The sequence below is a fragment of the Pecten maximus genome, chromosome 4, assembly GCF_902652985.1.
Source record: "Pecten maximus chromosome 4, xPecMax1.1, whole genome shotgun sequence".
NCBI lineage: Eukaryota > Metazoa > Mollusca > Bivalvia > Pectinida > Pectinidae > Pecten > Pecten maximus.
In genome coordinates, this window is record NC_047018.1 from 22,484,790 (window position 1) to 22,498,710 (window position 13,921).

The 13,921-nt window shown below is 33.5% G+C and overlaps 1 protein-coding gene across 4 annotated transcripts in view; it reads left to right on the top strand.

Moving 5' to 3' along the window:
- Positions 1 to 12,190, top strand: part of LOC117325521 (phosphatase and actin regulator 1-like) — an 87,180-nt gene extending 74,990 nt beyond the window's left edge. For all 4 annotated transcript variants that reach the window (XM_033881798.1, XM_033881801.1, XM_033881800.1 and 1 more), the window contains exons 5-13: positions 215 to 415; positions 1,279 to 1,585; positions 2,365 to 2,561; positions 2,984 to 3,140; positions 3,706 to 3,761; positions 8,229 to 8,290; positions 10,074 to 10,211; positions 10,991 to 11,067; positions 12,169 to 12,190. In XM_033881798.1, the coding sequence (XP_033737689.1) occupies positions 215 to 415; positions 1,279 to 1,585; positions 2,365 to 2,561; positions 2,984 to 3,140; positions 3,706 to 3,761; positions 8,229 to 8,290; positions 10,074 to 10,211; positions 10,991 to 11,067; positions 12,169 to 12,184 (1,211 nt within the window). In that variant the 3' untranslated portion in view covers positions 12,185 to 12,190. The remainder of the gene's footprint in view (positions 1 to 214; positions 416 to 1,278; positions 1,586 to 2,364; positions 2,562 to 2,983; positions 3,141 to 3,705; positions 3,762 to 8,228; positions 8,291 to 10,073; positions 10,212 to 10,990; positions 11,068 to 12,168) is intronic.
- Positions 12,191 to 13,921: the final 1,731 nt, after the last annotated feature.

A 13,921-nucleotide genomic window follows, 5' to 3' on the forward strand; every position in this document is an offset into this window, starting at 1 on the left:
TTAGTAAGACTTAGAGGAAGGGAAAAGTAGAGAAAAGATCAATCTGACATGGAACCTATAAAGATCATTCAATGGTGGGCGCCAAGATCCCTCTGGGATCTCTTGTTAGATATTACATATAGTTCCACTTCTGTCAAAGTGTTAGTGTGGACATGTTTCACAAACATATTGTAGACTATACTGATTTTATTTTGTATATTTTCACCTGTTACAGTACTAACGACAGCCAATGCCAGGCCAATGATCATACCTGCTGCTGCCACACAGGTACCTCAGGAACACCCCATCCCTGCCCCTAGACCCTCCATCACTATGGAGGTACAGCAAACCAGTACAGTCAAATTTGCTTCTGAAGAACAGGTTATCTCAGACAATCATCTCCCTAATGATGACGAGGAGGATGAAGAGGATCTGAGTAAGTCTTGTTTCATTGTTACTGATGACAAAAATTCAGAAAATTTACTTAACGTGTTTTGGTTAATAAATGCCTAACATATAGATCTCTTATTGTGATGGGTAGGATATATTTGGTTTTTATGCCCGTTAGAATTATGTTATAGAGTCTGTGTCCCGTTAGAATTATGTTATAGAGTCTGTGTCCCGTTAGAATTATGTTATAGAGTCTGTGTCCCGTTAGAATTATGTTATAGAGTCTGTGTCCGTCTGTTGCAAGTTGCTACAGTGGGCAACAGTTTAGTCAGAACATGAGTTATTGTCCTAGTTTTTGGCATGTATGTTCATGTGGGGTCTAACAAGGAAAATATGGAATTAATTTGTGAAAATAGTTTCTATATTTTGAAATTTTGGACATGTTTTGAACAACATGAATTTTTATTTTGGTAATTATTTCTTTTCTTCTTTTTTTTTTTATTCTTTTTTTTTTTAAATATATATTTCTTACCTATTTCGGACTTAACTTTTAGGAACAATGATTACCAAGTTCAAAAATACTTAAAATATCAAACAACTTTTGTTGGATATGATCAGATGGGCATATAAAGCATCCATTTTTAGTGCTCTTTTTAATTCTTCATTCTGGTTATATGTCTAATCCTACAATGGAATATATTTACACAAATGAATATTGTATTTTGATGGGTGAATTTGACATATCATATTTTATGTGCAATTTAGTGAATCTGACATGTCGTATGACTATTGATACATAATGTGACCAATATTTGTGTTATTAATATGATGACCTTGATATTCATTGACCTTGACATTTATATAACTGTGACCTATTTTCATGCTTTATCTGTGATTTGTTCCTAACAGGTGACCTAGATGTATCAGAACCGGAAAAGCGTGAACCAGAAGTGAACCTAAATCCTGGCTTTGAACAGGTCCCTGCTTCTGAACCGGATCTGAATAAACAACCTAAAAAAAGTGCTTTGAAGTCGAGATTTGAACTAAATGGTGGTGCTCCTGAGTTAGAGCCTTGTGCCACATCACAAATAGACAACAGCAGTACGCCTAGTGTGCCCAGTAGTGTTAAGAATGTTGATAAACAACCGAAGCCTTCTCCTCTGGCCACACCCCTTTCTGGCAATATAGGCAGGCCCCGTCTTAGAGCAGGATTTGTGTAAGTGTTACTTAGTACATATTATATTGAGAAGTTGAAGAAATCAGCCTTGAATTTTATAATTGAATTGACTTAATTGAAACTAACTGTCAACAGAATTTTTTTGTACACTTACTTCGAAATGAGGCATATATATTAAGGCACCAAAAATCTAGGAATTGATTTCTCAAAGATTTTATTTATTTATTTGAATACCTGCTTCGTACATGTAAGCCCATTGGGTAATCTTAGGAAAGCTGTTTCCTGGAAATTACTAGATTGATTGTATTCATTATTTATATGCTACCATATGTATATCCTGAAGTTAGTTAAGATATTCCTTCCTAAAAGAAGTGATTTTTCAATGTGATGTAATTTGATTTAAAGTCTGTGTCTTATATTGAAAATAGAAAGATATGATTTTGTCTATTCTTTTTCAATGTTCTTTGATTGCTTTTATGTAAATATGTTAAATAAAAACTATTAGAAAACTGCATGTGATTTTTTTTTAAATAATTTAATATATGTTTTCATTCAAAATTGGAAAAGTGTGATAAGTATATCTCAGCTGTCTTTTATTTATGACAGTCCTGGTAAGTATATTAAAAAGAACTATCAGAAATCTATAAGCTTGCGTTGAATATAGAAGCATTAATGAGCAGTCTGAAATGCAATCCTATATTTGACACCAAATTAAAATCAATCCAGCCTTAGAAGAATCCTATTGTTTTTCTTTATACAATCAATATGTTGCATGTATTTTCTAAGTCTGATATAGAGAACAACAACTGTGTTTACAGACATGTTCCCATACCGACGGGCGGGGATAGTGATAAGGAAAATACCCCGATCCCTGTGTCAATGCCAGTAGTTCCCTCACCAGTGTCTTTCCAAAACACCCCCAATTCATCCACACCGCAACACTCCTATGACGACTCATCATCGGATGACGAGGAAATCAAGTACCGTGACGATGATGACGATGAGATGGAAACAAGTAAGGGCAGATAATACACTGTTGAGAAAATAGCATATTGTCATTTTGTTATTCTGTGAACTACATGCCATACTTATTCAGTAATATATGGTGTCAGTTTTCCTGAGCTTTCAAACTTCTCTACTGATCTATAAATTTATCAAATCTAAAAGATTGTTTTAAAAACTGGTAAAATTGCATGTACGTGTAGTTTGAAGTTAACAGAATTTAAACTCTCTTGAATTGAGTGAAATAATGTTTATTTTTTCTCATTGAAGTCTTGAAGTCCCTAGTACTCACCTGTAAATACATATATGTATAGTGAAAAGGAATGTGCTTCAGAGGAGTAATTGTAGTTGAAGAGTATGTTGTTTTTATAGTGTAGTTTGTACCTTACTTTTAGATGAAGGGAAATAACTCTTGTTTTTTCTACCTTTTTGTAGGTTCTTTAGCAGCTAAAGTAGCAAGACAGGATAGTTTAGCTAGGTTTTTAAGTAATCGTCCATCACATAATGAGTTAATAGAGAAAAACATCATACCTTCTGAGTCTGAAGATGAAAAACAGGTGCAAAGATCCAACATTGGAAACAAGTTAACAAGGTCAGTAGTTATGTCTATCCGTACAAACCTTAGTAGACTGGCTCACCATTCTATATATTTACTGTATCTCCGATGATGAAGAATTCAAATTGATTCAGATTTTCTGAATACAGAAAGGTTTTATCTTGGAATTTACCCTTAAAATTCTCAAAGAAAAGTTCACCAGTCGGTGATAGTTCTCTCACTACATTAATTTTGGTAACATTGTAGGTAGTATAAGTGAGGTGTCTGGACATTTGGATGGTTTTGTAACGATGATGCTTCAAAGTCGCTCTAATGAATCATTACAACAAAACTAAAATTTTGGTTTATTTTTTCTCGTGTCATCAGGTATTTTTAGACACATAATTTTTATTTAACTTTTACTTTCTTATCTGTATGTCAAGCAATGTTCACAAGAACTTTAAAATGAAATTTTTGAATGTGTAATTAAATTGTTTGAATTTCTATGACAGTATATTAGAAAGATAGCTGTTTTATTGTATTGACAATGTCTTTACTGATAGTAATGGTCATAATTCATTGTCACCAAACCAGATGAGTAATCTCCCTTTTTTGTTCGCAGACGGCTGAGCTTACGGCCTACCCAGGATGAATTACTGCAAAGAAATATTTTACACAGTGAGTAATATTATACAATTACAGGATTGAAGGTTGTTTTAATTATTATCAAGAGTTCAATCACATTCCGAATGAACGTTGTTTTAATTATTATCAAGAGTTCAATCACATTCCGAATGAACATAGGAAATTTTTCTCTTGATCATTGAATTGATAGAATTTACCATGGTTACAGAGGCTTCTGTGTGCATGATGTATAAATACTGGTTTATGACCTAATAAGGGCGCCCGTACCTTTTTTCCAAGAAATCTTTGACCAAGTGTCAAAATGGTGTTCAAAAGTAATAATCTATGTGAAATGTTTTGCTACTTTTTGTACAATTTTCTTCAGCAAATTAGGTCACCGGAACAGAAGTTTTTGCCACATTTTGTCGTTTCATACAGATGTCAGTGCAAAGTGCACCTGAAATTAAACATACATACAAATTACATATATATAACTTACCATCTTTATTTAAAGATACAGTAAAAGACCTATTTCTTGTTGTGACCTAAATGTTGTTCAGAACAAAAAGCTAGTAAAAGACATGGTAAATCAGTTATTAGGTCAAAGAAAATGATGTCTGATATGATCTGGGAAATCACCTGTGTCTATAAATAGAACACAAAAGAGTTTCATTTGAACATAAATGGTGAAACACACGTTCTCTTTTCTAAAGAACAGATGGCATGGTTTACAAATTTACAGGAATATTCAAGTGTTGTTTAAGCTTAATATATGATAATGAATAGATATCTTCATCTGGAATATTTTTATGACTGAATATTTTACCGTTTCCACAGCCTTGGGTATTTTGAATATTTTACCGTTTCCACAGCCTTGGGTATTCTGCTATAAGGCACATTGTCTGTTTCATAAAAGTTCAGAATAAGAAATCTTAATAAGGGCACCTTCACTGTCAATTATCCATGCCCTGCGCCCTTATTTAGTCATATACGGTATATGAGTGTGTAACATTGTATGTATTATACTTCTGTATCAAAGGTGGGGTAAACTGAAATCAGACATCACAGCTCTCTCAAGTTTATCAAGAGTAATTTCTGCTTACTCTATCAATAGAAACAGATTCTTAAAGGGATATTTCGCATGAGTTATGATTTTATTTGATTCTTTCTATAAAAATTGTACATAAGTTTCTACTTATGTTCTTATAAAAATAGTATGCCTCAATTCACCATATAAAGAAACATATTTAATTTGTAGAAATTCTTTTTAAAAAATTGACAGGAAGTCAGACTAACAAAGTAATGAAATTGCAATTCGAACAGAAATTATAGGTGAACAGCGTAGACACTTGTTTATTTTCCAATACTTTACATAAAACCTATGATTTCGCGACCCCTCTGTTCCAGATTCACATTTGCACTATATTTAGACAGTCTAATTTTATAGTGGAAGGGTATTCCCACCAATTTTGCTTATCCAATCTGACTGCAGAAAAGATAATTGTGGCTTAAAAGTTTAAAAAGTCGTCAGATCAGGTACACAAATAAGGTACAGAATAGCTATCAATGTTCCAACTTTGTGTGGAATATCTCTAAGGAAACTCTAAACATGTGACAGTTCAGCCTCTTGAACACCTGTCAACCTTTTTGATATATATATAGGCAGTATTATTTTACTTTTGACCAAGGAATCGCATAAAATAAAGGATATTGCCACCTGGTGGTGATAAACTGAACCAAAAAAATGACAATTTAAGTCCACAACTGGCTCAGAATAGATTTGGATTTTAAGATGACAGATATTTTGTTCACACAATTTTTTGGGATTATTTTTAATGTGTTTGTGTGGACTCTGTTTACCATTGATTTCCACGCAAGTGTCTGTCAGAGTTAATTACAAACAACATCCAGGAATGTTGGGCCTCCAACCCCTCTTAGTTATCTGACAATAAGTCCACACTTTATAGCATTCAGTAAAAATATTAACAAATGCTGTTTTAATTATCTGCAATAAGCCTGGAACACGCTACATTGCGTCAGTGTTTATGCTTTGGCCCCCTGGACATATAAATAGGTTATATATGTAGGTACATCTATTGACCTGATGGTCATTTGATCTATTGTGTATAAACAAACACAATATGTACTCCAAGTTGATAGTAGATAATCTAGTATCCTTTATTCATTACAGGAATAAATTTATTTTTAGCCCCTTTATATTACAAGATTTTTGGGATATGTACAAAATCAGTATTGAGGAAGAGGCTTATTACCAAATGCAGGCCTGTTTCGGAAACTTTCCAAAAGACTTGATAGATAGGGGACTGGCTTATGACCGGTTGAGTACAATAGATGATAGATTTATACCATCCAGTGTTCGTAATGTGTCATGGATTTATTTTATTATTTTGGACTGATTTGCTGTCTGAACTTAATGCCATAGAATGCATTACATGTCCTTGTTGAGTGGCTACAGATTACCTCTAATAATAATTCACATCATACATAATTAATTAACACACTCGTTAATGTAAAAACTCATTATCTCTGCATTTACTTACGTTAAAACAACTGATAGCATAAGACCAAGTTATAAAACTAAAATTCTATTTGGAAGGATGATGATTATCTCACAGAGAAGAATTGTTTAAGGAGAGCTATTTATATGAATGGCCAGTAAATTAAAACATTAACACTAAAAATAGTTTATTAAATGTAAAAACAGAAGATTTTGTTATGCTTGAAATTTTGTTGAGAATGTATTTAATCGGATGAAGATTAAAATTATCTTTCATGTATAGTAATACATGAAGGGATGAAAATATGCTTGGAAGTAAATTACTGAGATTTTATTTTGTAGAATTAATCATTTTGAAAATCTTAATACATATATGGGTTGATTGGTACGATACACGTTAAAAAAAGGAAGATAACTATTTGAGAATATGTATAGTAGAATTGATATTTTATTTAATAAAAAAAAATTGTGTTTAATGTGTATTTATAAATAAATCTTTTAAAAAAGAACACACACACACACACACATGTAGCACAAGGTTTTTGTCACATTTACCCAATTATTTGGTACCTGATTGTTGATTGACAAATGAAGATAATTTAAGTGTTGAAAAGAATTGTCAGCTTAGAAGGATTTTCTTAGACCACAACAATAAAAGGATCTGATGTACAACAGTCATGGCTAATGTGATCATCCATTGATTCTCCTGTCAGAATAATTAACATAAAGCCAAAACCACACATGCATTAAATCACACAGTTTAATGTACTTACAAATAACCTACTGCAGCGTAACTTTTTGTCGGTCCTTAATATACTTTAATATACTGGAGCTTGTCATGGATTAACTTCCAAATAACTTGTAAAAACTTTGGGAAAGTCTTTAGTGACAATTCATCTTTTGAACAGGTTTGAAAGATAGCTACGGCATGACCTAGAAGATGAACTTCTTCCTAAACTACACTGAATGGACGTTGGTCCTTTGGGGATTTCCCAACTTTAATTCATTAGTTTAACATAGTTCTGTAATATTTAACGCATGTGTGACATATAGGTTTAAATGTTACCTTACAGTATGTGGGATGGGCAAGTGTTTATTTAATGTATCTATAAATGTAGTTCTGAGGCTCACCGTAGTAGGTTTACAATCTCGGATATGGTCACAGAATACTATCTGTGCTTAAATTTACATTTTTTTAATGCTGTTGGGAATTACATTAATAAAAAAAAAACTGATTTATTCATTGATGATAATGTATTTTGAGAAATACACAAAAATTATATATTTTATGATATATACCCAGTATATTTATGTTGAAACCTTACTAAATTGGACAGTATTTTCTACAATATCTGATGTAGTTATAGTTTGGAGGATCAATATTTATTGATTATTACAGACAAGATATCTAAATGAACGGCTTCACTGCTACACAGGTAGCTACGTTCTGGGTCAAGCGATGACTAACTCTATTCATTTATAATTCAGTCAGCTGATTTCACCATCAAGTTTCCATGGCAACTAGGCCAATTGCTTGTCACAGATGTGTCGGGTGTTAGCTAACAGTTAATGAATATGTATTTACTGTCGCTGCCGTCCTGTAGAACAATAGAGCGTCAATTAGCCCCTCCTTGTTCAACAGTACAGAAATAACCATACTGGTTTAACGAAGATGGTAAACACATCAGGGCACACACTACCATAAGGATAGGCTTTGGTGCCACAGGGAAGGATTAGAACTGGTGGGAAATTAGGAGATTTTAAGGAATTGCTGCTTGATCTGTGTCTCACTGAGGAACATCAATATTAGAATGTTGTCCTTAGGGGAAGAGTGATGAAGATAATGTTCAAAACAGGAGCCATCAGAGGCAGAGATGAGATAGGGCCCACAGAAAAATCGGTCAAGAATTTCATTAACAGGTTGACTCTGTCTCGCAGAATATTCCAGGAATGTGTTAACAGTCTCGAACATCTGAAAAGTTATGTCACTTTTTATTTAATAGACCAGTCCTCAGATGATGCTATCCGGGAAAAGGAAGAGAAAAAGAAATATCTTATCAGAAAGGTAGGTACATCTTATATATCTTAATTTACTAAAAGAGAACATACCTTATTAGGTAAAGTACAGTAATCGATTTGAAGTAGTCAAATAGATATTATCAATATCAATAAAATCAGTGGGTTCTAGGGAACACCTATAAACAACTTCTTTTTCTTAAGAATTAATACAATTAGTCAGACTGCTAGAATGTCATTTAAATACTACCAATAGTCAGACTGTTAGGATGTCATTTAAATACTACCAATAGTCAGACTGTTAGGATGTCACTTAAATAGTACCTATAGTCAGACTGTTAGGATGTCACTTAAATAGTACCAATAGTCAGACTGTTAGGATGTCACTTAAATAGTACCAATAGTCAGACTGTTAGGATGTCACTTAAATAGTACCAATAGTTAGACAGTTAGGATGTCACTTAAATAGTACCAATAGTCAGACCGTTAGGATGTCACTTAAATAGTACCAATAGTCAGACTGTTAGGATGTCACTTAAATACTACCAATAGTCAGACTGTTCAGATGTCACTTAAATACTACCAATAGACAGACTGTTAGGATGTCACTTAAATACTACCAATAGTCAGACTGTTAGGATGTCACTTAAATAGTACCCATAGTCAGACTGTTAGGATGTCACTTAAATAGTACCCATAGTCAGACTGTTAGGATGTCACTTAAATACTACCAATAGTCAGACTGTTAGGATGTCACTTAAATACTACCAATAGTCAGACTGTTAGGATGTCACTTAAATAGTACCAATAGTCAGACTGTTAGGATGTCACTTAAATAGTACCAATAGTCAGACTGTTAGGATGTCACTTAAATAGTACCAATAGTCAGACTGTTAGGATGTCACTTAAATAGTACCAATAGTCAGACTGTTAGGATGTCACTTAAATAGTACCAATAGTCAGACTGTTAGGATGTCACTTAAATAGTACCAATAGTCAGACTGTTAGGATGTCACTTAAATAGTACCAATAGTCAGACTGTTAGGATGTCACTTAAATAGTACCAATAGTCAGACTGTTAGGATGTCACTTAAATAGTACCAATAGTCAGACTGTTAGGATGTCACTTAAATAGTACCAATAGTCAGACTGTTAGGATGTCACTTAAATAGTACCAATAGTCAGACTGTTAGGATGTCACTTAAATAGTACCAATAGTCAGACTGTTAGGATGTCACTTAAATAGTACCAATAGTCAGACTGTTAGGATGTCACTTAAATAGTACCAATAGTCAGACTGTTAGGATGTCACTTAGATAGTACCTATAGTCAGACTGTTAGGATGTCACTTAAATAGTACCAATAGTCAGACTGTTAGGATGTCACTTAAATAGTACCAATAGTCAAACTGTTAGGATGTCACTTAAATAGTACCAATAGTCAGACTGTTAGGATGTCACTTAAATAGTACCAATAGTCAGACTGTTAGGATGTCACTTAAATAGTACCAATAGTCAGACTGTTAGGATGTCACTTAAATACTACCAATAGTCAGACTGTTAGGATGTCACTTAAATAGTACCAATAGTCAGACTGTTAGGATGTCACTTAAATAGTACCAATAGTCAGATGGCTAGGATGTCACTTAAATAGTACCAATAGTCCGACTGTTAGGATGTCACTTAAATAGTAATGTGGTAAGCATGAAAGTTGTTAAGAGGCGAGGGATTTTAAGTTGATTACCCACTAGAGGTTTATATCATGTATCAATACCAGTCAATACCTCTTTTCTTGTTGATTAATGACTGACTGGTTGTTTCTGTCCTGTACAGCTAAGCTTCAGACCTACTATTGATGAACTGAAAGAGAAGAAGATTATTAAGTTCAGTGACTATGTGGAATGGACAGACGCCAATGAGTATGACCGACGGGGCGACAAGCCATGGACGCGCCTCACCCCTAAAGACAAGGTAAGGTCAACCAAGGTCATTTCAAGGTCATATAAGTTTATCAAGAGAGTCAGCACGTCAGCTGTATCAACAACAGGAGAAAACAACACAAGAAGCTGTAGTTCTAACTGATAATTGATTTAACAAGGACCAACCATTAATAAGGTATAGATTTGCTAGGAGACACTTGAAAAAGTATTTAAGAAGTGTGTAGGCATATTTTGTGGGCAATACCCATCATGTAAATCTAGATTAAATATTCCACAAACATTTTCAAAATGAGAATCTGTTTCATAATTCATTGTCAACAATCCACCAGATAAATCAAATTTTTGGGAATGATATTGTTTCTAGGTCACCCGAGACTTTGTCTCACATTACCTTTTCTAATTGCCTTTTGTCCATCATTATTTGTCCATAAAATATTTACATTACCGGACTGATTTCAGTGAAATTTTGCACAAAGTAGCCAAAGGTCAACCAAAATTGTGAATTATATAGTTCCCACAATTGTGAATTTCATGACCCTGGGAGCTCACGTTCCCTTGGGAATTGGGTAAACTACTATATTTTATATACTACATGAATAAACATTCTTGCCCATGATTTGTTTAATTGCACATATTGGCCCTGACTGTCCCCAGGAGCTGATTGGCGCAGCCAAAATTGGTCCAATTGATTAGAATATTTCAGAACTTGGTTGACTTTTAAGGCCCATGGGCCTCTTGTGACTAAAAACATGAATTTGTACTTTATTTTGTTGTTGACTAAAAGTTAATAATGACCTTTTTATTTTACAGGCTGCAATAAGAAAAGAATTAAATGAATTCAAAAGTAAAGAGATGGCAGTCCATGAGGACAGTCGGCATTTAACTAGGTAGGTGGTACAGGTTTGGAATACAAGGCTTTACAGAATGTTCCCATTTATTCCCCACGCCATAAAATGGGGGGGGGGGGGGGGCATATAGTGTTACCCATGTCCATCTGTAGCGTCCCATCCTGATGCATTGTAACAACTAGCTACAGGAACCATTGATGCAATCCTCACCAAACTGTTTGGGGATGTCAAGTGGCAGCAGGGGGATTTATGTCTATGTGCTGAGCATTCTTATAACCTTTGCAAATGCTGACAGAATTGTAAAGAAAACATGACGATACGGTCATGAAGACACTAGTGCATAGTAGTCAATAACCCAGGATAATGTGGAGAAGTGAGAGAAAAGCATTAGAACTGCTCCCAAACCCCTCTAGTGTATGTTATCAGCTTCACCAGAAACAAATTTCCATAATAAACACTTAAATTAGTGTCTGTTATTCTCCATTAATGTGATATACTGTAAATGTATATTTTAGCAAGAATCTTACTTTATTGTGTGTTTTTTTTTTTAAATTGCACTTAATTATGATTGCGCTAATTTCACTTTGATTGCGCTAATTTCACTTTGATTGCGCTAATTTCACTTTGATTGCGCTAATTTCACTTTGATTGCGCTAATTTCACTTTGATTGCGCTAATTTCACTTTGATTGCGCTAATTTCACTTTGATTGCGCTAATTTCACTTTGATTGCGCTAATTTCACTTTGATTGCGCTAATTTCACTTTGATTGCGCTAATTTCACTTTGATTGCGCTAATTTCACTTTTATATACTGTTTCTATCAACAATAATTTTGGCATGTCAATTTATCAATGTCCTAATCTGTTAAAATTTGGAAATGCACTCAAGTTTGAGTGTGCAAATATAAAGTACAGTGACGTAAATTGATAGAAATAAGATAAGAGAAATTATGTTTGAAGATTTACTTGATTTACATGAAATTCACTAAATATGTCAAATTGTTTCAACTAGAAATTATTTTCTTGTATCTTTCCAAAGATTGTGTCACAAATCATTTTCAAACGTAGATGAACTTTTAATTGTTTCAAAAGGTTAAAAAGCTCTATAAGATTAGATTTTCATATTTTCTTTCATCGCAGGTTTCACAGGCCTTGAGAGCAACAAAACATTATTGCTTAGCAAACACCCTATGTGATATAGGCCTGCAGAGAGTCCACGGCAGTTCAGGACAGAAGATGCAGCCACCTGATTTGGCTGTGTTAATAAATGCTGTGTTCTGATTGGCTGAACTCCCCCAGTGAAACTGGAATGTTGCAGATTATCAGGGACTTGAAAACATACCATTACACAAATAAGACTTGTGACTTTATTTTTATTGATGATTTGATATGTATCGGTGCCTCCCGTGGAGAATTAGTAGATGGAAATCTCCACAAGATGCAAGCAAGCTAAATGCAGAGATATGAATGTATGCATGTATAAGGTAATGTTGAGAGGGTTTTAACAGCACTTAAATACTAAATCTGGACAAATACTAAATCTGGACAAATACTAAATCTGGACAAATACTAAATCTGGACAAAAATAATCAGAAAATGGTGTCCCCCAGACAGATATGTTCTTTCAATGATTATTACGATTTATTTTTTGTTAATCTGGATTTTTCTTTTTGTGGGATCGGAGATATGGAGACTGATAGTGATGTTCCATTATTCCGAGTAACATAGTGTTGAATGACTGTGATGTGTGCCAAAGAAGATTTAAAACTAAAGGTTGACACATACTTTAAAAGTGGACATTTCACTCTGTCAAAATTTTTAATGATTTTCGTATTTTCTCAATAAGCATGAAAGATATTCGTTGCAACAGCATTGCATATAACAATTGTTATTCTCTGTAAGGGGATTGTAGAATCAAAACACAAACGTTTAATTCAAATGCTTCCTCTTCTTGAAGGTGTTGTAGTTGTACCATCATGATAACTTTAAAACTTGGTTAGTTCGGACATTCTATTCTAAGATTTTAACAGCACGGAAATGAGACAGTATCATTACTGTTTCCAGCGTGTGTAGATTCCCATGACGAGACATACTTGTATTTGATAACTCTGAAATACTAATAGATATACAGAAGACAATCTTGGATTGATGATGCTGCATTTCACAAAACATAAACCTGAAATTCAGTAAAAGATGCAACACAGCACGTTATATATTTGTATCTAACCAATGCAATTCACTTTGTTTTTCGCCAAAGATTTGTAATTTCTTTCTGTCTGTATTTGTATATTGAGTTACTGTCTACAACTGAATCTATCCCTTCCAAGTGCTAAGTTGGTTAAACAATTGTATTATGTATATTTAACATCAACCACAACAAAGGATAAAATGAATGTGTTGGTGAGAATGGCCTGGAAATTTTTTTTGTCTAATATTTTGATTTTTGTTGAAACCTGTTGTATGTGAGCGAACTTCGGATGTTTGTTGTATAAACTTTCAACATGCAAATAACAAAGTGTTTACTGCCGTCAAAAATTTTCATGATACAAAAAGGATTTCTAAATACATGTACATGTATACTGATATTTCTTCCTGGTTTTTTTCCCCAAGTTATTTTTTTTTTTCAAAATACATGTATCCATTTTGTGTGGATATAGTTATATGAAAATCCTAAAAGAAATGTCAGTATGGCTCTTCAAATAACATTTGTATTATAGATATTATATACAAATGTAGTTCTTCCTTTTTTTCTGCTGTCATTTTTCAAAGACTCATGTCTTTTGCTTTTTCGAGATGTAAATAATTATCAACACCACAAATATTTTGTTTAATAAGAGTGAAGAACAAAATCATGTTTATAACACATGTACATATACCATGTAACTTATATTTT